Source organism: Acomys minous (genome assembly GCF_964271855.1).
Source record: "Acomys minous genome assembly, chromosome: 17".
Classification (NCBI taxonomy): Eukaryota; Metazoa; Chordata; class Mammalia; order Rodentia; family Muridae; genus Acomys; species Acomys minous.
The window spans coordinates 4,052,818-4,077,984 of NC_140500.1; the positions used below are offsets into that span (position 1 = coordinate 4,052,818).

General features: G+C 48.8%; 1 protein-coding gene and 1 long non-coding RNA gene across 2 annotated transcripts in view; both read right to left on the minus strand.

Moving 5' to 3' along the window:
- The window catches only part of SSPN (sarcospan), a 31,595-nt gene extending 15,799 nt beyond the window's left edge, over positions 1–15,796 (minus strand). The window contains exon 1 of the mRNA XM_084765004.1: positions 15,351–15,796. Coding sequence (XP_084621130.1) covers positions 15,351–15,557 — 207 coding nt within the window. The 5' untranslated portion in view covers positions 15,558–15,796. The remainder of the gene's footprint in view (positions 1–15,350) is intronic.
- The window catches only part of LOC311587737, a 269,462-nt gene that overhangs the window by 229,517 nt on the left and 14,778 nt on the right, over positions 1–25,167 (minus strand). The gene's annotated exons all lie outside the window — the stretch shown is intronic.

The following is a 25,167-nucleotide window of genomic DNA, read 5'->3' on the forward strand; positions in this document are numbered from 1 at the left end:
ACAAGTACTGTGCCTGCTAATTAGTATCCATGTAAGTGGTAGTGGGCACGCTCTTGATGTTTACGTAGAAAAAGCCCATGTCTGGATAATTTAACACTGTGCTAACAAGGAGCAGTTTTCCATTCTAGCCACCTAGCAAGCACGCTGTGCAGATGACCCCATTCCTTCTGTTTGTTTTGTCGTTGCTGTTCTCAAGACAGTTTCACACAACCTAGGTGCTCACCTCTTAGCTCACTCTGAGGCTGGGTATGACCTTGGACCCCTCCCTCTGCTCCCTGCGCGGAGGGCTCGCAAGTGTGTGCCACGGACGTCCTATGAGGTCACTGTTGCTAGGTCTGCTTTCTAGACAGCAAATGGAGGCCTCAGTGAGAAAGGCCCCACTGGTCAACAGCACCAAATACAGGATCACAGCATGCCGCCTGTCTCTGGGCCACGGGGTCTCCCTGGAGGAATCCCGGCAGCCAGGGGCACAGGGATCTGCGGAGCCTGCCAGCCCCTGCTCCTCCCTCAAATGGCTGAGTCAGGGCAAAGCGCTGGGGGCCCAAGTCAGCCGGGGAGACTGGCTTATCTACACTCAGTGGAGAAAGTAATACTTGCTAACTTATACATTGTCTTAAAGATTGTTAAGTAATGCGCCTGGAACCACTTCAGGCATTGCTTTATTTTCCATCTCACATGACCTCAATCTTTGCCAGTAACTACTCCGAAATCTGAGCTGAAAATGAATAATATATGTAAATGAAAGCACCCTGTCACATTTTAGACATAATCTCACTCTGCTCTTTTAACAAATATCCACTATGCCACAGACTCCTGGAGGCTTGCGGCTCCACAGGGAGGAGTCGAGACCCCAAGGCCTGCCTCGGTTGAGTACAGTGGTGTCCTTCCATGAGTAAAGGGGCCTGGAGGCAGCAGGTGGCCCAGAACCACAGAAAACACACACCTCAACATCCTCCTCCAACAAACAGGACAAGGTGACATGAAAAGGGCAATACCTTTTTTTAAACAATAGTTTTGTCTGAAAACAAAAGAATTGGGAATTCTCAACAAGTCTAGTACATGACACAGGGATGTGCATGTGCACACCACACATACACACACACACACACACACACACACACACACACACACACCAGTAAACTTGAAGTTGATTCTTTTTTTTCTTTCTTTTTCAAGACGGGGTTTCTCTATGTAGCCTTGGCTGTGCTGGACTCGCCTTGTAGACCAGGCTAGCCTCGAACTCACAGTAATTTGCCTGCCTCTGCCTCCCAAGTGATGGGATTAAAGGCGTGTGCCACCAGCGCCCGGCTTTGGAGTTGATTCTTATGTGAGTCCTGCTAGCACCCTTTCTTCAAGAGCACAGATCCACTGCACATTACCCAAGCCCTCACAGCTACATATGTGACATGCAGGGACCAAGAGAACACAGTAAGATGGGACGCCTGGCTAACAGTGGAACCAGCAGTGGCTCTGGTAGCTCCATCAGCAGCGCCTGCTTCCCACACTGCTGGAGGAGTTAATGCGACAGCATGTGGAAAGGGCTCAATCTAACACCCAACACACAAGGCAGCTGATAAACACCGTCAAGCAAGTAAATGAACCCATTCATGTAGTGGCCTGGCCTACTCCTGTCAGGGCCACTAGTCACACATGTCTCCAGAAATGTTGGCACGGACGGTTAGCAAATGTCTGGGTGACAGAAAACGTCTTTCTCTGCTTCACTCCGTGTCTGCTATAAGCCCATTTATTAGCAAATGCCCAGGAGATAGCAATCTTAGTGACCACAGTGCACTCTGCATGTTCCTGATTTACCCTACGATAACTATATAGAGGCAAGCATTTATAAATGCTGGGGGAGGAAAACTGGTGAAAAAAATAGTTTCTGGCCATTCCAGATCCAAAAAAAAAAATTTTTTTTCTTAAACACAATAGCTTCAGTCAAACTCAGTACCCAAGACATTAGCATAGTCAGAAGTGACAGTCATGAACAGAAAGAGTGAAAGCCAGCCTGAAGCTCACAGTTGAACCCAACAGGAAGAGATGTGGGGCATTAGGCGCAGGCATTGAGATCGGAGTAATATTGAGGGAAAAGGTTTTGGTCTCATAAATAAATCTCAGAATAGTGGCGTCTTTTCTACTATACACAAAGCTATACAGTGAAAGAAATGTCCAGGCAGGAACTGCAGCCAAGGTCATCTCGTTTACATGTGACAGACAGGAGGGTGGGCTGTGCCTTGTCATGTGCTTGCAGGAACCGAGGCCCTACAGTAGCACCCACTTTGATCCTTGATCTTACTTGGCGCAGACGTCATCAGTGGGAGGCCCTAACGAGACTCTGAATGCTCATCCGCATTGGAGTTTAGGCCTGCAGCCTTGGCTTTTTATTTCCACATCTTCCGGGGAAGCCGGGGGAAATCTTCAATATTTACTTCGTAAAGATAACAAAGTTTCACGAAGCACAGGCTGGCGGGCAGCTCACTATGTAGTGGAAGCTGGCCTTGAACTCCTAGCCAGCCTGCCACTACCTCCTAAATGCTGGGATTATGGAAGAACCTTTAAAAGCAGTGCCATCCCTACCACCTTCTGCCCCATTTAAAGCGAAGGGATCCACCATGACCTGCCACTTCCAATAAGCACAACTGTTTTTCTTTAGTATTTTCCACCAGTGAGGCTTCGGGATGGCCACCGATGTGTCTAGCCAGATCTGTTATACAAGCACGAGGCGGAAGGAGAATGTGCTCCACGCACCCTTTCCATGCTCCCCAGCACCCAGCACCGTGCATGTGATGCTTGCCGCTTTGTACAGTGGTTCCTACAGAACTCACTAAGACGGGTTGAAATGTGCAAACAGTGGCTGGGGCAGGGCAGCGGCAGCCCCCTAAATCCTATGGATGCTGCGTGTTTTCCTTGATGCTTCTGCCAAAGCAAGATTTCTGCTGAAAAGCTGGGAAGACACCCAAGGAGCGCGCCAGTACTCAGCAGCCTGGTGTTCAGCAGCTCCGTCTGAAAACCACTTTATGTGACTCAGCGCTCTGAGCCAAGGGCTCTCAGGCTGGGCGGCTCATCTACTCTTGGGAAAGCCACGTCGATCCCGGTGTCTGCGTTATGGCAGGAGCCCCCAAGCAGAGGCGCTTTCTCGTGGTGTCTTTTCACAGTGCAACACAGATCTGTGCATTTGTGCAAAGGTTTGTGCTTCCCAGGAACTACTGAGAAATTTTGCAATAACATCCTCAAAAGACTGAATAAATACAAACAACAGAATCTCGAAGCAACAAAGTAGGCGATGAATAAAAACTGGGCCAAATACAAATAGGACAGAAACTGGACCTTTGAAAATGTCCTTTTCGTTCCTTATTACTGGGGGTTGGGGTGGGATAAAGCCGCTCCTTTGTCTAAACTCCAGGCATAATGATTTAGTCTTCAAGCCTTATTCAAGTAAGTCCCCTACTTAAAAAAAAAAAAAGTAGCCTAACTTTGTATATGAGGTCATTTTCTTCCAAAAATGCAATAAGTTAAAAAAAGAAAAAAGAAAGATGTATTACATTCCTTTATAGAAAACTGTGACTCTGAAAAGTCAGGAAAATTGAAAGTTGGTCAAAATGTTTTATTTTATATGAAATCAATAACTAAATCATATGACTACTTCTTATAAACCACTTTAAATACTGAGTTAACGTAGCAAGTGTCCACTATATTAACTAGCAAGAGAGTAAAAGGAGTTGACAAGGGTCCTAAGAAGAGGTACACAGTGCAGGAGGGTGAGGCCCGTTCCCAGGGATGAAGAGACCAGTCTTAATAGTTACACAGGCCCCTGACAGGGCTGAACATCTTTATAGACATAGAGATGGAAGCCAGGAGCCAAGACTGCCATACAGGTCTGCGTTTAACGTGGCTGCACCCAGATAAGCCTGGAAACCAGTCAGCGCCACCCTGGGTGGCTCCAGAGTTGTGTCTCGGCCGATGAGGCACTGGTCGGGTGAGGTCTTGTAAAGTGTTTACGTGATTCTAGAAACTATTAAGATGAACACGAAAATGACCTTGACTAACACTTGGCCATTTCAGTACACAAACTGTGGGGTATGGGAAATGAAGGGAAAATCTTTTAGTGAAGGGGATATAAAAATCGGATGAACTAATTATAACTAGATCTTATTTTTAGCGAAATGTAAAGAAATATACACAAATTAGGTATGGATGTTTGAACACTGATTTGTTCCTATTGAGAAATCAGCTTATGTGTGATATTAGAATTTGATTATCTTTTAGTCTTTACCATTTGCCTTAAATAGCAAAATATTTATGACTATAATGACATCAAGAGTGGGGTTTACTTCTAAATACCTTTAAGGGGGTATACGGCGGAGGACAAGAATACACAGAGCAAACAAGAGCAGTTATAAGCTGATAATTATCAAAGCTGGGTAAGAAAAACATACAGGCTCATTATGAAGTTATATTCTTTTTGAGTTTGCTTGGATCTTCATAGTAAGTTGGCTATGAGAAACGATTATATAAGTTTATAAAACCATTGGAATGCTGAGGAAAACCAAAGTACCTGGAAGATACACGCGCAAACAGGCCGCACTGAGTTATCACACCACGCCCTTTGAGAGATGAACTGGAAGCAAAGCTGGCAAACACTTAAAGAGTTAATTTATCCCTGAAGGCCAGTGCCTGTAATAGCGTTCACGTTACACATGAGCACACTCTGAAAACTAAACCCAAAGCCACTAGGAATTCCTAACAACAAAGCTGGAGCGACAGGTCAGTAAAATGTTTTACCCGTGAGCACAAGGACCCAAGTTCAATTCCCCCAAAACCCACAAGCCAACGGGACCCCGCCTCTCGAAGAAAGAAGAGGAGGAGGAAGAAGGAAGAAAGGGGAAGGGATAAGGGGAGGGGGAGGGGGAAAGGATTTGAGAGAGAGGTCTGACATCCCTGGCCTTAGACGAAAGAACAGCACACTTGACAGATAATCACTCAACAGTACAGCATATGGCAGAGAGAGCAAATCAGTATGAGTCATCTTGTTTGATCTTTAAAGTGTTATCAAGTGGCTTCTCCGAATGACAACAGCTTTCAGAATAGAAGCTAGCTCTACAGGAACGCTGAGCAGCAGTAATGTTAGCATAACCTTGTGTTTGAGGAGCTTTCCATGTGAGGAGGTCAGTGTCCCCAGCGGCCTGCAGCCCCCTGCATGCCTCTCTCCACAGCGTGGCTAGCCAGACATAGGGCTTTTTGTGAGGCCTGTGTAAGGCAGACAGAAGGGGAGCGAGGCTTCAGGGAGGTCTCCGCGTGGAAAAATCTGTGACGCACTGGATTTGATGACTGAAGGAGAATTATTTATGGAGGGTTCTAGGGCACAATCACTTTGGTCACTCTGTGTTCATTTTTAAAGTTATAGTTTGTTTCAGAATCATCAACAAAGACCAAACACCTCCAATAATCTACCTTTTCAGGAGTGTTTAGACCCTCTGTTTCAGAGTTAGGCTAGAGGAGAGACAGCGGGTGAACAGGAGGTGGCCCTCCTGAGAGGGGGGGTTCCTGAGGCCATGAGGGAACTCAGCCTTTGATGCAGAGTGAAGTTTTCCTTTATTCTCTTGAACTGTTCACCTCGATATCTTCACCTGCCTTTCTCAAGGCCTCGGGTGCCCCTCCCAAGGTACCATCACTCCACCTTTACCCCTGTCTTTGCCTTTCTCTCTCTAGCATTCTCCTCACAGGGACCTCGGCTTTCACTACTGGTCCAGTCAGGTTTCCCCCTCTGGGCAACCTCGAAGGGCCAGGGGTGGCACTCTTCCCCGGCTGGGACTGGCTAGTGCAGCAGCAATGCCCCCTTTCTCTTGCCCGCTGTTATTATGGTGCACTCAAGGGAAGGCCTTGACAACAGCTCATCGTAAAGGGGTTTGTGGTGGCAATGTGACAATGACTGCTGAACCACACTTGTCCCCGAGAGGGTTTCATCCAGAGCTCTCACAGAAGGAGGGCAGCCCAGGCAGAGGGCAGCTGCGTATCTCCCCACGAATAGACACCACAGTTCTTCTTCACAGGACCCCAGCGGACCCTTTATTTCTGATAATCAGTCGCCAGGTGGCCTTCTGCCACCTGTGAGAAAGGCAGCCTGGAACACTCCTGTCAATGGCTATGAGGAAGGAGATGTTGCCTGGGTAAACACCAACATTCAGCACGTAAGGCGCTTGCTGTGTTAGCACGAGACCCGACAAGATAAAAGCCCAGTGAGGCCATGTGTCCCTAATCCCAGAACAGGGAAGGCAGGGAAAACCAGTCCCTGGGGCTTGCTGGCTAGCCAGTCTAGCCTATTAGGTGACCTTTAAGTTCAGGGAGAGACATTGTCTCACAAACTGAGGAGAAGGATTGCGTAAGACGCTCGGTGTCAACGTCTGCCTCTGCACATGTGTGTATGCACCACTGTGCACACACACACATACATACACAGACCAGAGAAGACATGGGAAGGCTCCTGAACCTCAGCAGTGGTCCTGCCCTCATTGGTAACTGGTTTGGGAAGGGAACTGGGGCTGACTGGCCTGAGAGGCTTTGAGTTTGGCAACTGCTTTCCCACCTCTCTCTTGGAGATGGCTCAGACATGGGCAGCACTTTACAAGGGAGAAGCCAAGCCTGGTTGGGATGCTCGCGACGGATGAACAGAATCCCATAAGAAGCCCTTGAATCCACATCCAAGTGGGCTGCTACCCAGGAAGTACGGCTGGACACTCCGTGATAGGATGATAGGCCTAGCATGGAAAACACTTGGGGACTCATATCACACTCTATAAATAAAAATATTAATGGAATTTTAAGTATTTGCATCAAATCCAGCAAACAATAGCTGCGGATTATAAAGACAAGCTAAGTGGTGAATTCTCCTGAGTTCTAGAACACCAAGGGCTTAGATTGTTTTCCTTTGCAGTGATAAAACACCCCGACCAAAGCGAGGTAAGAGACGGGGTTTATTTTGGCTCAGGGTTCTACATTACAGTCTTTTATGACAGGGACTCATAGCAACCACAGGAGCGTGAGGGGGCTGGTCACATGGCGTCTACTGCCAAGAAACAGACAGAGACGCATGCTAGTGCTCAGCTAGCTGTCTCCGTGTCATACGGCTCCGGATCCCACCCAGGGCACGGTGCCAACCACAGTGGGCAGGTGTTCCCATTTCAATTAAGGTGATAAAGATATCCTCACCCAAGCACATCTAAAAGCCCATCTCCCTGGCGAGCCCAGATCCTGCCAAGCTGATAACACAAACCATTGCATCAAATATGACCAACATTCAAGAGGAAGCAGCTCCCACAGTTGCTGGCGCTGAGCATCTTCCCATAGATCCACTCAGGTAGGCACACTTATCTCAGGAGCCAAGATGTCAGCTGGTGACATTTTACCTTCAAGGTACTCCCTGGTGCAGGGAAGGGAGGCAAGAGTTGCCCGCAGCCAATCCCCACCCCCACCCTGTACAGGCGCTTGTGAGCGGCCAGTGCAGCCAGTGAAATCCTTCAGTCACTCTCAGAACTCTGTTCATTAGCTGGACCTGCTTGGCTTTCAGTTTAACAGAAGTCGGACAAAAGAAGTGAGCGGTAACTGCAGTGAAAGTAACCTCCCCCAAGACCTGCAGCCACACCCCACACTCCCCAACGTCACTCTCAGCGCCGAGCTGTACCCTCACAGGTAGTGTGGCTCCTGCCTCTCCCAAAGACACTTCTTGCAAGCCACAGAGACCCCTGCAGAAAACCACAACTAGTCAAGATGCAGAAAGCTGCTGATCCTGGGGGGCTCAGAGCCAGCAGATAATGTCACCCACAACAGAATCCCTGCAGCCATGGCTCAGAGAACATCGTGGAAGAAGTGTGAGAGTCAGACGACCAAGCAATCTGCTGTGACATAGTGTGACTCCCAGAAAGGACAGGGAAGTGTCACCCTTGACACCTTGACAACATGGCTTCCTAAACAAGACCAAACAAGGGCAACACCAATAGATGTGTTGTATTTACACATTTGTGCACATACATGTCAAAATGTACGCATACGTGTTTAACAATAATAAAAGAAAAAGAGGCCAAGGGTTGAGGGGGTGAGGTCATGGGAGGAAGCAAAGGAAGGAAGGAAATGGGATAAACGATGTAATTGTATAAAAGAAAACCAACCTCCTCAAATGTTTGCCTCAGGCGTGAGCACAACCTGCCCCCCCCCAACACACACACTGTACACTCACTTTCATAGTAAGGCTGTCATCAATTATAAGCGCTCACAAGTCACTGAACCGAAGCACTTCAGGCACAGTGACACAGGCTTATAATTCCAGGATCAAGGATGTGGAAGAGGAGGATCAGAAATTCAGGGCTAAGCTAACGTGGGATGTATGAGGCCCTGGCTAAAAAACAAACAAAAAAGATGGCCAGCAAGGTGGTTCAAAGGGCAAGGCAAAGGCACTGCACCAACCCCTGAGTCTGATCCTTAGGAGCTACACGGTAGGAAGAAAGAAGCAACTCCCCCAAGGTGTCTTTTGACTCCCACACACATATCACTATGGACAGACTGACACAAACACACACACACACACACACACACACACACACACACACACACACACACAGCCTTCTGGGGCCCTCAGCCAGCTCCACTTCTGACTGGCTCTAATGATTAACATGTCAGTTTGACATGTTCTAGGCTCCCAAAATGAACTGCGTTTTGTTTGTTTGTTTGTTTGTTTGTTTATTTTTCAATGAAATGGTACCTAGTTCAAGTCTAATTTTCACTCTTGTCGTGGAGTTTCATTAGGGGAGGGGCAAGTGCACCCGGACATTCCCTCAGAGCAAGCCAGAAGTGGACAGGGTATTAGAAATCTGCGAGTGAGCCGGGTGTGGTGGCACACAACTGTAACCCCAACACTTGCGAGACAGAAGGTAGGTAGATCTCTGTGAGTTCAAGACCAGCCTAGTCTACAAAGTGTGTCCAAGTCAAGGTCACACAGAAAAACTGGAAAGAGAGAGAGAGGGAGAGGGAGAGAAGAGGAGAAGAAGAAAAAAGTCTGTGAGTTACCCTATTGCGTTCCTCAGGGGGACTTAACACAATGGACAATCAGCTGTTTTCGTGGTTGTTATTGTTACTTAGTATCTTTTTAAGATTTATTTTTGTGCAGCACCAGCGTATATGCAGGTACCTGAAGAGGCCAGCAGAGGGCATCAGATCCCCCAGACCTGGAGTTAGAGGCAGTTGTGAACTCCCTATCCTGGGAGCTGGGAACCAGGCTCTGGTCCTCTGAAAGAGCTGGAAGCCAAATCATCTCTCCAGGTTCAAGTCACTTTAAAACAACTTGGAAATGATGAGTTAGTTTCTGAATATTTCTGGATCCCTGGGCCACCATGGAGTGAGAACAGCATACTATTGTTACTTTAGGTCCTTGTAAAATGATACATATAAAATTCCTCTGTATTTCAGTACCCAGCTCTACTGCTCTAAAATAGTCATATGCAAGTTCAGATCTAGCAAGTCTGAGAGAAATATATTTCAGTGTGATGTACCATGTGTTGGGGGACACACAGCAGCCCAGTGGGTAGCGGGTAAAGAACACATTACTTCCCTTTTAATCTGAGTACTCAAAAAGTCTATGTACTGGAATTGCTCTTAGAAAAATATCAAAACTCAAATGATTCAGAAGCGTCCAGAGACTAACCTTCTGGGTAAACGCTCTGGGTGGAACATATCCACAAGGGAAGGATTTTAAAGATAAGCTGGTGTCTATGGCATCTCCTCACTACTGAAGGGAGCATCTTTAGTTTAGCTCCCTCACACTGTTCAGGCAGAACTCCAGGCTAGGCTGCAGATGTGGAGGCAAAACTGGCCCCGTGTAATTCTGAACATCTTAGGATTTTGCTCAGTCCTAACCTTACTCTTCTACTTGTGGGATTCTTAGATATCCCGTGCTATTTTCATATGCTCATTAAAATTAGCTAGTGTACTTAATGTGAAAGCCTCCCATGGCTATCAAGTTAGTGTCTTACTGGTTATTTATTGTGTGCGCTCCACAGGGATTGATTCAGCCCTGTAATTATTATTCCTTAGTTCCAACAACCCCGTGACAGCCATGTGATAAAAATTATTTCCCAGTGGTACTCGAGGTGCTGTATTGGGTTTGGGAAAACATATTAAATACCCAACATGAAAAATAATGAATTAATATGCAGCGTGTCTCTAAAAATATTGTTCCAGGTTTAATTTTTCAAATGTCAAAACTCTTATGTGGGAAGTGACAGCGCCTTTAGCTTCCTGACGTGCAGAAAGGCCTGTGAAGAGTCGAGCCAAACCTTCTGCTCTCGGCCTTTCTTCATGACCGTGGTGGAGGTACAACATGCTTTTAGCTTCCTCTAGTTATAAACAGTCATAAGTACTAGCACCTCAGCCTGGCTTGCTGTGCGTTCTATAACCACCTGTGGCCCCTGGCACTTACAATTCTATCTTAATGTAACCAGTCAGCCATCTCTTCCATTGTGTCGTCTTCAACCAGATTTGAAACTTCTGAATGCACTTGTGTTTCTAATCCCTCAGAGAATTTTGAATGAAATAGTGATGAAATTTGAAAAATATTGAAATTTGTTCTCTGTGAGTGCATATATTTTGAGACAGGGTGTCATTATGTTGTCTAGACTGGCCTGGAACTTGAAATCCTCCTGCCTCAGCCTCCTGAGTCCTGGGATTACTGGTATGTACCAGTATGCCTGCCATTGCTTTTGACACGCCCAACAGGACCTTTAGTCAGTACAGATCCATGGAGTGAATTTCATGACTGATGTTGAACACAGGAAATATGGCTAGCCTTTCTTTTAAGCCCTTACCTTAAACTCTCTGAGATGGCTAATACCACACAAATCTCAGAGTTTGGATTCCAGTGGGCAGGACATGGGTGGGGAGATAAGATATGCAAGGCAAAGCACGGACACAGCAGGAGACAGGACGTGCGGGCACCCACCTGCAAGTCCAGCACTCAGAAGGCAGAGGCAGGAAGATCACTGTGAGGTCTCACCAGCCTGGTCTACGGGGCCGACCAGGTCCTAGATACAAGGACATCGCATCACCCTCGGGGGAGGCAAGAAATGAGAAGGAGCTCGGGATGCCAGAGATGCCAGAGGGAATAAACCACTGCCGGGCGCTCTGCTACCTTTCTAATGGGTAGTGTTCGGTACTGTCAGATATGGTAAGGGCCGCTCCCTTGGCGGCTAGAGATCCCGCCCCAGCTGTTGGAATGCCGTTTTAGACCCACGCACACAACCCTAACAAACGTTAAAGAGAAAAACAAGCCCAAGGTATCGAAATCAGGACTGTTTTCACTGAACCTCCACAATCCCGGGTTCCTTCACTGCGTAAGGAGAACTGAAACAGCCTGGGCATATTGGCCATGGAGGCAAAAGGATTGGGAGTTCAAGGCCAGCCTTGGCAACGTAAAGCTCATACAGGAGACCCTGTCTCAAAAGCCAAACACAAAGTTAAGATCATGAATGATGGTCTGGTCCAGACACTAAACAGAAAAACAAACTCCCGCTTGTTTGTTGCCCTTTTCTGGTGTGCAGCTGTATATGCAGGCAGAACACTGTATACATAATAAATAAATATTTTCTAAAAAGAAAAAGAAAAACAAACTCTTTGCTAGGTGTTTGCCAGCTGCCATATTTGTCCTCGGAGAGATTACTGCTCTTCGTATTTCCACTGGTGATTGACAAGCTCTGCCATCTACAAAGGACTCTGAGCCGATGTCATGGACCTCAGCCAACTTGTTCCTTTTCCTATACAGAAATCTGTGGTAACTGAAGTAACCAATCAGCTGCCTGCCTGAGGGGGATGCGTAGAGCCAAATTTATGGACAGTCAGTCAATGTAGAGGAGAGATAGGAGATAACCTAGTTGGCGTCCCACAATTCCCCGGGACTGAAATCTCTGAGCATAAATCACTCAGGGCCTCTTTAGTCTCTAAGTCAAAGAGAAGTCACCTGTATAGATCTAGACAGATAGCCAAACTGTACCGAGGAAATGCCAACACTCAAACCTCGAGTTAATACAACAGCAGAGTCTGAAAACTGGAGCCGGTCCTCAAGCCAAGAGGCAGCATGGATAAGTAAGAGGAGGCCCATAAGGCTGTGGGCAGTGTGGGAGCCTCAGCCTGCATTCCAGAAGTGGGTGTGGCTCTGCTCAGCAGGTGTTTGCTAGTGAGTCTTCTGCACAGGGCGGCTTTTCAGGGTCCCCTAGATATGCCAGACTAGAATCACCCCCAGACTAGAATCACCCCTCATCCAAGGGGGAAAAATAACCCCCTGGGAGGTTCCCCCCCCCCCTCGAGTCCACTATTATCAATCTCCCGAGAGGTTCAGAGCGAGCTAGGCTGGTGTCATATTGCTGTAACTCCTAAATGGTGACTCAGCGGGAACAGACCGGTGAGACAGTCAAACTGCTGTCTCCTTCAGGGCTCACACTACTCTGTGAAACACAACAGTTCAAAAGGGACTGTTCTGCCACCCTGGGGGTGCTCCAGCCTTGAGGAACACCGCCCCAGTGACTGGGCCCTAACCAGTCTGCAGGAGGCAGATCTACAGATGCTACCTATGGCAGGCACACTGTAGGAGGGCTTTACACACACTGATCTGTTGGCTCCTCAGGGTGAACCTAAGGGCAAGGATTTCTTTTTTGTTTATTTGTTTGTTTTGTTTTGTTTTGTTTTGAGACAAGGTCTCTCTGTGTAGCCTTGGCTGTCTTAGACTCATTTTGTAGACCAGGCTGGCCTTGAACTCACAGTGATCCACCTGCCTCTGCCGCCCAACTGCTGAGATTAAAGACATGAGCCACCACGTGTGGCACAAAGATTTCTTGTATTACCAATAAAGAAACAGAAGCCAGGGCTGAGGAGATGGCTCAAGGGAAACAGATGTGGCCTTGAGTTCTGATCCGCAGCACCTGAGTAGACAGATGTGGCTATAAATGTCTATGACCTCTCCACTGAACCTGCAGAGACGTCCTGGGTGCGCCATGGACAGACGGTCTAGCCCAATTGGTTCGTTTTGGGGTCAATGAGAGACACTGTCTCAAAAAACAAAAACAAAAAAGTGGCGAGGGGATTGAGGAAGACATCACAATGTTGACCTCTGACCTCCACAAGTATATGTGCATGTCCTTCCCAACATATGTGTATGCACACATGAACACACACACACATGAACACAGACACACACACACATGAACACAGACACACACACACATGAACACAGACATACACTCAGACACACACACACACACACACACACACACTCAGACACACACACATGAACACAGACACACACACACATGAACATAGACACACACACATACCTCCCAGACCCCCTAAAGTGGAAACCTGGAGACATTAAGAAACTTGCCCACAGTTAATTCCACAAATAATATTTGAGCCAGAACTTAACGCCAGGTGTGGTGTTTACACACCTGCCCTTCACCATCTGCCTCCTGTCTCTCCCTTCCTGACAGCCTGGAAGCGTGCCCTGAGACTGACCACACACTTTATGGGGAGGCGAGCACAGGGTCCCTGTGTCTGAGAGACAGTGAGTGACACACCGCCCCAGCCACCGCAGCCCTCATCCTGCTGAGATGACACATGCCCACCTGGCTTCTCAGGGACTCCCTCAGTAGGTTGGGGACATCTGGATGCTCTGTCCTACCCACATTCTCTGCTGAAAGAAAACTCAAGCAGGGCCACACGCTGTGGGTGGACTTCAAATGAGTCCTAGGATAAAGAAGAAACAAGAAAAAAAAAAAAAGAGCGCCCCTCGCTGTGTGTTGCCGGCTCCGTGCCACACCCACGAAGCCGTTAGGAACATGAACACCACAGCGGCTTCTGACTGAGTCACAGAGTTTCAGGATTTGTTCGCCTCACACACTAAAGCACAGCTTTGTCCCTGGTATAATCTAATTCATTTCGTTGGAGCTGGTCTTTTTTAAAATAAAAACTGGTATTCAAAACCAGCTTCGGTCCTCGCTCTTTCCTGTTGCCTAGCCTTCAAGGACAGATATTTTCCCCCAGAGCCTGTTGACAGCCACTGCGGTGACTAAAATACCCAGCCAGTCTAAGTGAGTGGTTATTTTTAAAATCATTTGGCTTAGAAAAACTCCAATCACGATAATTTCAAGGGAATTCTCGGTACACAAATTAAACATTTTCAATTACTCTGCAAAGATTTGTGAGTTTGAATCATCTTAATTTAAAAATATCTGCCTATGCATATGTATCAGGTGTCTTTAAGTTCTGCCCCCATAAAAACTATGTTGGGGGTTTCTTTGTGTGCAGGAAGGCAGAAGGGCCAGACCTGCTTCACCTGTCTTGGTCGCGTCTACCTTCTGGGCTGGAGGCCGTTATCCTAGCAGGACTTTCCTGGTGACCAAAAAGGAGCGACCATCTGACCCCTTCATGGATCAAATGAAGCTACCAGAGGGCTTAGGACAGGCTTTATGGTATAGGATTGGCTTCACGGTATAGGATTGGCTTCACGGTATAGGACAGGCTTCACGGTATAGGATTGGCTTTAGACAATATGGTATTGAACTAGCAAGCTAGAATGTGACTACAGGGAAGCCAGGCGGGCTGTCTGACCTTGGGCGCGGCCAGCACGGCCTCTCTAACTTGAGGACTGTCCCGTAAGATGTGGAGGCACAAATAATTGGGACGATTTCTGGCGGGGCAGGCATACAGTGGGTATGCAGTAAGCAGCATCTACTTTACTGTAAAGAACTCACGCACCAATGCAGACCACTGCATGTCCGACATTACTACAGTCCCAAGCGCACTCTGGCCACTTCACACTGTGTGGATTAAGGCTTGTATTTGTTATGTTCCCCGACTCTGCCTTAGAATGCGATTTCAGCAAGTCTACAAGCGACCTCAGCTTAACAGAACCACTGTGTCAACTCCAAGTTCAGGCTTTCCTACCCTGCTTTTTCCAAGATGAACTTCACTTTGTGCTGCTTAGGCAGACATGTGTGGGGCCTGGGGAAAGGGACAAGGACCGTGCCACACAGGGTGCGCCTGACTGTCTTTGAGGCTGTGCAAGATGACCACAGGGCCTCCCCAACTCCTACAGATTGAGAGCCAGGGCCCTAGGAGGAGCAAGAAGCCTCGGGCAGGAGAAGGCCCCAGAATTCCGCATCGCTGCGGGGTGGGGAGCCCAAGTGTACCCACAGTCAGTCCCCAAGCAGTTAGGGGTGCAGCTGGGGTGGGGGCGCATGCAGCTGGGTTAGTTTCCACTCCGCCATGCAGCTTGGCATGCCCGCCGGCGCTTAAGGCAGAACAGACTTGATGCTTACAATGATCCCAGCCCAGAACGGAGTGTCTCTGACTAGCAGGGAGGGGCTGATGCTCGCCATGAGGAAGCCCAGCACGGTCACCGCGATGCCCAGCGCTAGCTGCAGCAGCGCGAGCAGCAGCGGGAAGCGGCAGCCGCAGCAGGTCCGTGCCGCCTCCTCCTCCTCCTCCGCGCGCTCCGGTACTCCGGGGCCCGACTTGCGCCCCATGTTCCCGCTGAGCTGATGGTGGCTACGCTTGGGCTGAGGAGCTGGGCCCGCCTGGTCTGCTGAGGCCTGGCTGAGCAAATATGGAAAACACTCGCAGGCCAGGAGCCCATGAGGGGGACCCGAGGGGGGTCGCCAACTGCCAACGCCGGGGCCCTGGCGCCTAGAGCCTGAGTGAAGGGAATGCCAGCCTGCTTTGCTTTTGGTTTCGGGGACTGCAAGACAAGGTGTTGAATGCTGAAACCGCTTGTGTTTAATTAATATGTCAGTGCATACAAAATAGACTCAGACATACTAAAAGCTGTGGAGTCTTTGACAAAAGTTAAATTATGCTTTAAAAAAATCTGTAATTCAACTGACAAGGAAGGGAGAGAGGGCCAGAGGGAAGGAGGGAGGGAGGGAGGGAGGGAGGGAGGGAGGGCAAAAGGACACACTCCCTTTCTCCGCCCTGTGCCTTCTACTGCTGCTTCTTGGTCATCAGCTGGTTGTCGCCTTCTTGCTGTGTTTCCTCACACTTGAGGCTGAGCTCACTCAGGATCCTCTGTGACACGTGCTAGCACAGAAGCCTGTGTAAGGCACAAGACACAGAGGGCTGCTACGCTGGTGTTTTTCCCTGAGGAAGCTTCATGAGAAGAGAGAGGTACTTAGTGACACAAAGGTGGAGTTCTCTGAAGGGGCGGCGAGGCACTGAGCGCAGACTCTGATCCCTGGCTTTGGGCATCCAGGCTCTTTAATGCCCAGTCTGTGACTGAGACCCTTCCCTGGAGATCCTGATTCAGGAAGGGGACTGGAAAATGTCATCTGTACTTTCAAAAAAAAAAAGATATTTGCACAGATAATTTTATCCTCCATCACAAAGGAGATGAAGGAAGGAAGGGAGGGAGGAAGAAGGGAAGGAGAGAGGAAGAAAGAAGGGAGGGAGGGGGAGGAAGGAAGGAAAAAGGAGGAAGGAAGGAAGAAGGGAGGGAGAGAGGAAGAAGGAAGGAAGACATGAAGGTGTTGGGTAGCAATTTCCTCAGAGGTGAAACATTCCACCCTGCAGGAAGGAATGAAACAATTAAAAGGCTCCTGGAAGTCTCTGAAACTGGCCAAATTCACTAACCCCCGCACCCCACCCCCACCTGACATACATAAGCAGTGAGGACCCCTGAGACACACTCTGCCAGAGCAGACACCAGGAAGGGCTGAGCCTCTGCACAAGACGGCCTCCACCTTGTGGGCGCCTACTGCCGACTGCGACTGCGTAGTGAGCTTGCTGGGGTGGGCTTCCGTGAGGCGGCTGGTCTTTGAGTCATTTCTGCTATGTGAGTAACCCTCATATTCCTGCAAGTGACCCCAACAAATTCACCAGCTAACCAACTGGACTTTTATGTTTCGTTACTTGGGCCATCCTTGGTTCCTTACGTGGGATGAACATACATTTGTTCACAGTGCCATAGAAACACTGTGGAACAACAGAGGGAAGGAGGGCAGAGGCAGAGGGTCAGAGGAGACGGGAGGGGTGGAGGGAAAGGAGAAGAAGGAAGGGGGAACAGCCAAGCCATACTCCAGAGGAATGCCTCAGAAACAGGCGACTCTTCCTCCCTGCCCATGTGCTAAGTCATATCTTTACTCAGTAGGGCTATGTTATTCAAAAGCCTTCAGACTTTCTCTTCAGGAACTTTAAGCACTTAAGAGCCACCCAAGATAATCACCATTATTACTTAATTCTACCGTATGTCTAGAATGTGATTCTTATATTTTAAATAGTGATCGTTAACTAGAACAGAGATGCCTCGTGCTCTCACCCCACGTCCTCAGGAGGCCATTACACTGTGGCTGATTCATGCCTGCTGGAGTGAATGAATGAGTGAATGAATGAATGAATGAATGAGCAATCCAAGGCGTCAGATCGGTGACCTGTCCATGACTTCCTGCCAAACACCTGCCCATCATCCCTCCTGTTAAGTCCGTCCTTTGAAAATGTTAAAGATAATGGGGCCTGAGAGGGGCTCAGTGTTTAAGAGCACTTACTGCTCTTTCTGAGGACCAGTGTTTGGTTCCTAGCAGTTGGACGGCGGCTTCCAACTGTGCGCACTAGTTTCAGGGGTATGACGCCCTCTTCTGGCCTCTGCAGGCACCCAGACATGAACGGGTAGACAGACACATGTGCAGACAAACACTCATCTACATCAATTTTGTTGTTGCTGCTTTCGAGACAGGGTTTCTCTGTGTAGCCTTGGCTGTCCTAGACTCACTTTGTAGACCAGGCTGGCCTCAAACTCACAGAGATCTGCCTGCCTCGCCTCCCTGAGTGCCGGGATTACAGGCGTGCACCACCACACACAGCTACATTAATTTTTTTTAAAGTAAAAATCTATTTTACAAAACAGAGGAAGAAAAATAATGGGGCTGTTAGCACTTATAGGCAATTCTTGAAAAATGATTTTAAAAATTATTTCAACAACAGCCACACCATGCCAGGGGCATGCCTTCCAAGCAGCCGTGTTGAAGGTGACAGGCAGCTTTGGATTTGTAAATCTACATTCTGTTTCCAATCACCCTGTGTTGCCTTCTTATAGCTGCCCCGGTGGCAGACACCGATGCTCTGAATTTCGTTTACAGACTTCTGTCAGGTGATCAATTTTCTGCACAAAGGTGATCACCCCCAGTGGGCAAGTTGGCCTCAACTGCCCTACAAAACTCGAAAGCAACTAAACTTGTTCTATAATTAGTGTTTCCACTTTCACAATCAAATGCTTTCAGACAGTGCTGCCCCTCCGACTGCCTTTTATACGCTGACTTGCATCTCCACAAGCGACTGTGTGGTTTTCTAACATGTCCTCACAGCATGTCCTATCTTGAGCCACCAGTGAAAAAACACAACTATAGTATTACCCGGTCTTAAAAACAAGACAGCATGAAAGGTCCATGACTGTCAAACCAATCTCCCTCCAGCGACGAGAAAGTCGCCAGCCCTGGCCCTCGGAAATCACGGTGTTGGTTGTTATCACATCTCCAGACAGCACAGCGTTCTGTCAGAGGATCATGGGAAAGGTTCCCTATGTGGTGGAGCTGCTGCTCACTGCAAAGAGCACAGGTGGCAGACTTTAAAGATGGAGAGCTTTCCAGACCACGGCTTCTTCACCCTAGGACTCGAGAGAATGAGCTTTGAAGACGCAGCACAAGTGTGAATCGCCTCAAAGATTCTGGGCCGTGTCCAACTCATTTGCTTCCCCCCACCCCCAGTGCTGTCTGTAGAATGTTCCAGAAGGCCCAGCTGAGCAGAGTGGTGGAGGAACTGCAGACAGCAGGGTGGCTTTGGTTTGGTTGGCTGCTTTGTTTGTTTGTTTTTTGTTTTTGTTTTTGTTTTTGTTTTTTTAGTCAAAAGCTTCACTCTCACTGGTCTCTCCTCATGGCCACCCTGCCTCCACCACCAGGGCTCCTGCATTACAGGTGTCTGCCATTATGCCCAGTCTACTTATTGATTTTTTTTAAAGGCAGGTTCCCTCCCTATAGCCCAGGCTGGCCTAGGACTCACTATGTAGCCTAGGCTGGTCAGGAACACATAGCAATCCTCCTGCTTCAGCCTTGAAAGTGCTGGGATTTCAGACAGGCATGTGCCATCACTGCTGGCTCTCTTGGAAATGTTGCTGTCTCCTTTCCAGAGGAGCAAACACTTTCACAGCTCACCAGTTCTTTGTTTTCGTTTGTCTTCCGTTGCCGTGTCCATGCAAACACCTGCTGGACACTTGCACATGGGGCAGTGCTTGCTTTCTCCAGTGACGTGAGCCCCTGGCTGTGTGGGAGATGCTGCAGGAGTCAGAAGGGGCTAGAATGCAAATGCCTAGTCACCGCCTCTTCTTCTCCAACCTTCCAGACCTTTTCAAGTTCCTGTGCATCTTAAAATAGCATTGCCTGCCCCATGGGTGGGAGCCAACCCCAACACTACTGATGCTCGGCTATGCTTGCAGACCGAAGCCTAGCAGAGTTGTCCTCTGAGAGGTTCCACCCCGTACCAGTTGGAAGCAATGTTGAGACTCACAGGCAAACACTGGATGAAGCAAATCGAGTCTAGTGGGTGGGTGGGGGGGAGGATGACAAATGGGGGGGAGGTGACAGGCGCTCCACTAGAAGACAGACAGAGCCAACTAACCAGGGCACAGAGGGGCCTGTGGAGTCTGAAGCACCAACCAAGCACCATGCATGGACTGGACCTAGGCCCCACACGGATGTAGCTGATGCGCAGCACAGGCTTCATGTGTGTCCTCTAGTAAGGGGAGCGGGGGTGTTTCTGACATGGACTCTGTTGCTTGTTTTTTGATCACTTCCTCCTGATGGGACCGCCTTGCCAGGCCACAGGGGAAGAGGATGAACTCAGTCCTGATGTGACTTGATGAGCTAGGTGGGTGGGTAGGGGGGCTCCCCTTTTCTAAGGCATAGAAGAGGGTGTGGGAGAGGGATGGGGGAAGAGGGAGGGGGCTATGACTGGGATGTAAAACGAATAAATAAATTAATAACAAAGTATATAAAAATAACATTGCCTGTGTCCTAAAAAAAAATTTTATCTTGTCTCAAACTACTAAAACTTAAGTTTAAGTTGTCAAACGGGGCGGAAAAAAACCCTGGGTCTACTTTCACATGGAAAGCATACATGCCTCCTCCTGGCCCTGCTGAGCTCACGCCTGGCTGCATGAGGTCCTGTGTGTCCTTTTTTAGGACGGAATTTTTGGGGTTGTGTGGGAGGTGATGTGAAAGCCCCATTTCTGGTTGCCAGCGCCCTAATGCCCAGAGGTGTCAGGACGCTCTGCTCATTGCTTCAAGAAAAGAAATCTCTTCGCTCTGCACCTGGCTGTGCGAATTAGCACTGCCTGCTTGGTCGGCTCTGAGTCTCCCAGCCCCAGTGTGTGCCCTCCATCTCTCCACGCTGCCTTTCTTTGTAGCTGCCTCACAATTCATTCACGCCTCCAGGAGGACAGTGGAGAAGGAAGAGAAAGGCAACCTCATCAACTTCTCCCAGCCCCTACTTTATCCTCCCTGTTATCTCCTGCCAAGCAAGGCTGTGGGGGAGCCAGGTGGTCTGGGGGGAGACCAGAGAACTACACAGCATGCAGCCTCTAGGTGGGACCCACAGGGCCTTCCTCAGTGAAAGACAGCTGCCAAAGTGGGTATTGTACTAAAGGCGCCTACACACACATGCCTGGGTCAAGCAGCCCAGTGTTCCGAGGTTTCAGTGCCTAAGCTGTGAGCATCACTGGAGAAACACACAACATTGAAAGTGTCTGTGTGCGCACGGTAGGGCGTGGCTGGGTGACTGGATTCGCTCTGCTGCTTCCTTCACTAAGCATGACATTTTAGAGTTGTTTTTTAATGACTATGAACCACTGTACTAGCACAGTTTTTGTAAAGCTCCTTTGGAGGCATTGGAGCTCAGGACTTCACGATGAAATCACTGTTCCTGATCCTGGGTCAGCAGCTACTGGCAGGACTTCTGTTGACTGATGCTTGAAGGAGTCAGGTCCCCTAAGCACACGTGTGAAACAGCAGCCCCCTAGGGAAACAGACCCACCTTGCTCTGGAATCTGCCAGATGGCCACTGTACCATGTGCTGCGGGTCAGGGAGGGCAAATGGCGACGGTGACAGAGATCCACTCCATCTCCACTGTCCACTCCATAGGTCATTGGTGGCACCTATGATCTGGCTCTCTCCCTGAGCTCCTGTGATGACACAGTGACTGCTGTGCCTTGCTCCCAGCAGAGCTGTGTCCAGTGAGTCTCTGATGGGTGGGTCATTTCATCTGGCATCCATGCGACTGGCAGGCCTTTCCAGGTCTTGTATCTTTAAGCTTCTCAGAAGACATTAAGGATTTTATCCGATACCAGACTCGGGGAGAATGCAGGAGGGGTCAGGCTTCCTGGAGACGTGTGGGAAAATGCCAGCGGTCAGGGGGGCATCTCCAAGCTTCCTGGGTCTGTACTTCAGAATCCCAGCTTCACCAAGCCGGACTCGGTCTGCTCCGTTCTGCTGTTTCCTGACCTGACCTGTCCCGTATCAATTGCTGTTCCCATCCCTTTATAATTCTTTGACGAATTCATATGCGCATGGAACGTCTTTTGGCCACGACCCTCTCTCATCACCCTCCCATGGGACCTTTCTCCTCCCCACCCCCTTGTCAGGTGCCCCTCCTCTCTTCAGGACTATTGCTTTTGTTACCCAGAGTTGAGTCAGGGTTGCTTGCACGGACACGGAGGTTGCTTAACAGTGGCTTCATCACTAAAGAACATCCCCCAAATTCTAACTAAAGAATTCATAATTTGTTCTTAGCGGGGTTTTTTTTTCTAATTTGCCTTCCTCACACCTCCCTCTCCCCTCCCTGCTCAAGCTGGATGCTACATTAGCATTGTTATAACACAGCTATTGATCCACAGTCCCTACCCTGCCCCTCTCTACAGCTGGGACCTCTAAACTTAGGACCATATACAAACCTTATCCAAGCATACGTGTGCCCTCTCTCACTCTTAGTGATGGCGTACCTCACATGTACAAATCACATAGCACAGAGAGAGAAACGAAGCATTGGACGGGCACTGATGGCTCAACTTCAGGGTCAACTTGACTCCATTTGGAATGGCCTGGGAGAAACGCCTCTGGGCGTGCCCGTGCGCGTGTTTCAGAGGATTCACAGGGGCAGGAAGACAAGCCTGAACACAGGTGGCATAGCTATGAGCTAGGGTCCCAGCATCAGCATTCTCCACTCTCCCAGCTGACACTCGAAGACTCCAAGGCTCTTACCAGCCTCACAGTCTTGAGACATTGTTCAGTGCCTAGCCCCGCTGACTCACCGTTTCAGGGACACTTGGGCTCTCAGTGAGTCTAAACCAAACGGGATCTCTGAGTACCTGAATCCGATTCCCAGCCCCTCCTCCAGGGTGACCTTGACTGTGGCCATCGGGTAGCATGGCTATTCAGGGCTGAACACCTGGGAGGGCTGTAAGACAAAATGCCCAGTGGCCCAATGTGTACCTGAGTACGCATTGTATGTTGACGTATGCTCAGAACCATACATCAGCCAATCACACACCCAAGACTTGATGCATCTCAGCTCGATTAACAAGCCACTAAACAGAATTCCAGTAACCACTAATTCTCAGGGGCTCCCTAAAAGACTAAGGACAACACCAACAGTAAGATCACACAGCATTAGAACAGCACGTCACTCTTCAGATGTCACTAAACAGCTATTCAAAAAAAAATTAACTACTTGTATTTGTCATCCATGGCACTGAATTTCATAAGGAAGACTGCATAGAAACATCTAACGCGCTTTGGGCAACTCCGCCCTCCTTGCTCCCTCTGCCTTGCCGCAGTCTGAAGCTTTTGCTCCGCCAACCTCTCCTCTCACATAGGCACCGCCTCAAGGTAAAGCTCAGCAAGAGGCCTGTGAAAGGTCACAGGAAGAAACTTGGACTTCATTCTTCAGGCCCTAAAAACTACGCAAGTACTTGAGGAAATGTCATGAGCTACCACACAGACCGGGAGGGAGGAAAAGAGGCAGGGCACCCCTGCGAGGCCACCATGATGCTCCAGTGCTCACCTGCGGGGATAAACTGGGCAGGAGAACTGGGAGCAAGGGAAGTGGGGAATCATTCTTAAGTACTGATCGATCTGGGGTGCTGTTTCCACCACACAGGACAAGGCGGCTAAAGTAGTGGCACTGAAAGAAACCAGACCATGAAAAGCGACTGTTTACGGAGGAATGACTGCTGTGAATCTGGACGAGCAATTAAGACGACAATGGCCGAAGTTGAAGACCTTTGTTGTTGTTTGTATGTGGTGTGCATGCTTGTGTGCACGTGTGTTCATTCACACGTGTTGTTGTGTGCATGCGTGCATATGTGTGTGTCCACTTGTGGTATGTGGAGGCCAGAGGTCAGTTTCCGGGTGGACACAGGAAGCGCTGCTCTCCAATTCTGCTGGTCTAGACAGCTTAGAACTCCGAGTCCCCTGTGCTGGGCTTACAGAGGGTCTGCCCAGCCCTGCCATCGTTCTCATGGGTGCTGGGGATTTGAACTCTGGTCCTCGTGTTTTCAGTCCCTTTTCCCATGGAGCCAGCTCCCCAGCGCAGAGGAGGCAGTTTTAATACTGGATTCCTGGTCAGGGCTCTGCATCATCACGTCACTGTGCTCAGACAGGGCGTGACCAGGTCTCGCTGCCGCTCTGACGTGTGCTGCCTGGCTGGCCTCGCTTCTGGGACTGTGGTGTTGGTGTAAGAAGTTAGTTTTGTAAAAGGTTTACGACCGCCACCCGGCATCTGTGAGTCACAAAATCAGATGTTCTAGGGACTGTCGAGTGACTGTGGCTCTTCCATCATATGACGAAGCCACAGACTTGGAGACTAAGTTCTTACGTAACAATTCAGATTGAGACGTCCAAGTGAGGCGATACTCGGGGAGGCTCGTGGCTCCAGTGGGAGGCCACACACACACACACACACACACACACACACACAAAAACAAACAGAAGGACTTTTAGGTGAAGAAAAGGAGGGAGAGACAGACATAGGGAGGGAGTGGGAGAGAGGGGGGGCGAGAAGGGGAGAGAGAGAGACAGAGACAGAGACAGAGGGAGAGAGAGAGAGAGATCATTTATGAAGTTAAAAGTAAGTTTTACACTTACAATATAGTGTACTTCCTAAAACTATTAGGTTTTTTAAAAAACAGTATTTCATTTCAGAAAGCAATCTGTGGTTTATTCAGACCTGGACTTCCACTATGGACTAGCAGTTCAAGAAAACTGTCTCTTTAAAATGCACTTATTGAAATATTATTTTGTCACCATGCCAGCTTTTCTATATAGCTGAGCACCTAGATGTGCCGGTTATAAATGAAACGTTTGTGGTGTAGCTGTGTATGCCTTTAGTCCCAGAGTTCAGGAGGCAGAAGTGGGCAGATCTCTGTGAATCTGAAGCCAGCCTGGTCCACACAGTGAGTTCTAGAACAGCCAGGGCCACATAGTGAGTTCCTGTTCCTTAAATTATAAAATAAAATAAAATAAACTTTTCAAAAAAAATTTTTTAATCCCATGAACCATGCACACTATAAATAAGACTAACTAGATAGTGAGAATTAAAATAGAATTCAGACTAGGGGGAAATTTGTAAAAAAAAAAATCCTAAAATGATAGAGGACCTATGGAAAAAATATATAAAGAACTCTCAAATTCAGGAATAAAAAAAGACCCAATGAATATAGGGACAGAGTGCTGCTAATGAAAGAAGGCAGACAGCCAGTCAGCAGCTGAGGAGTGCTCCCTGTGCTAGTGCACAGAATGTAAAAGACCGCCACTCGGGTTACAAAAGGGTGTGACACAGTGGGAAATCACTCCACGCATCACAACAGCTAACGCTAGGGCAGGGGCTGGAGAGAAGGCGAACCACTGCACAAGCTTGAGGACCTCGGTTCAAATCCCTTAGTGGTCAAATCCCTGACCACACTTACCGCCTCACTGCCAGCGGAAGGGGAGTGGGACTGGCTGGCTGCCACCCACTCCAGACCCAGTGAGAGGAGCGCCTCCAGGGAATAAGGTGGGCAGAGACCTGCAACCCTCCTCCATGCACACTCAGGCATGGTGTGT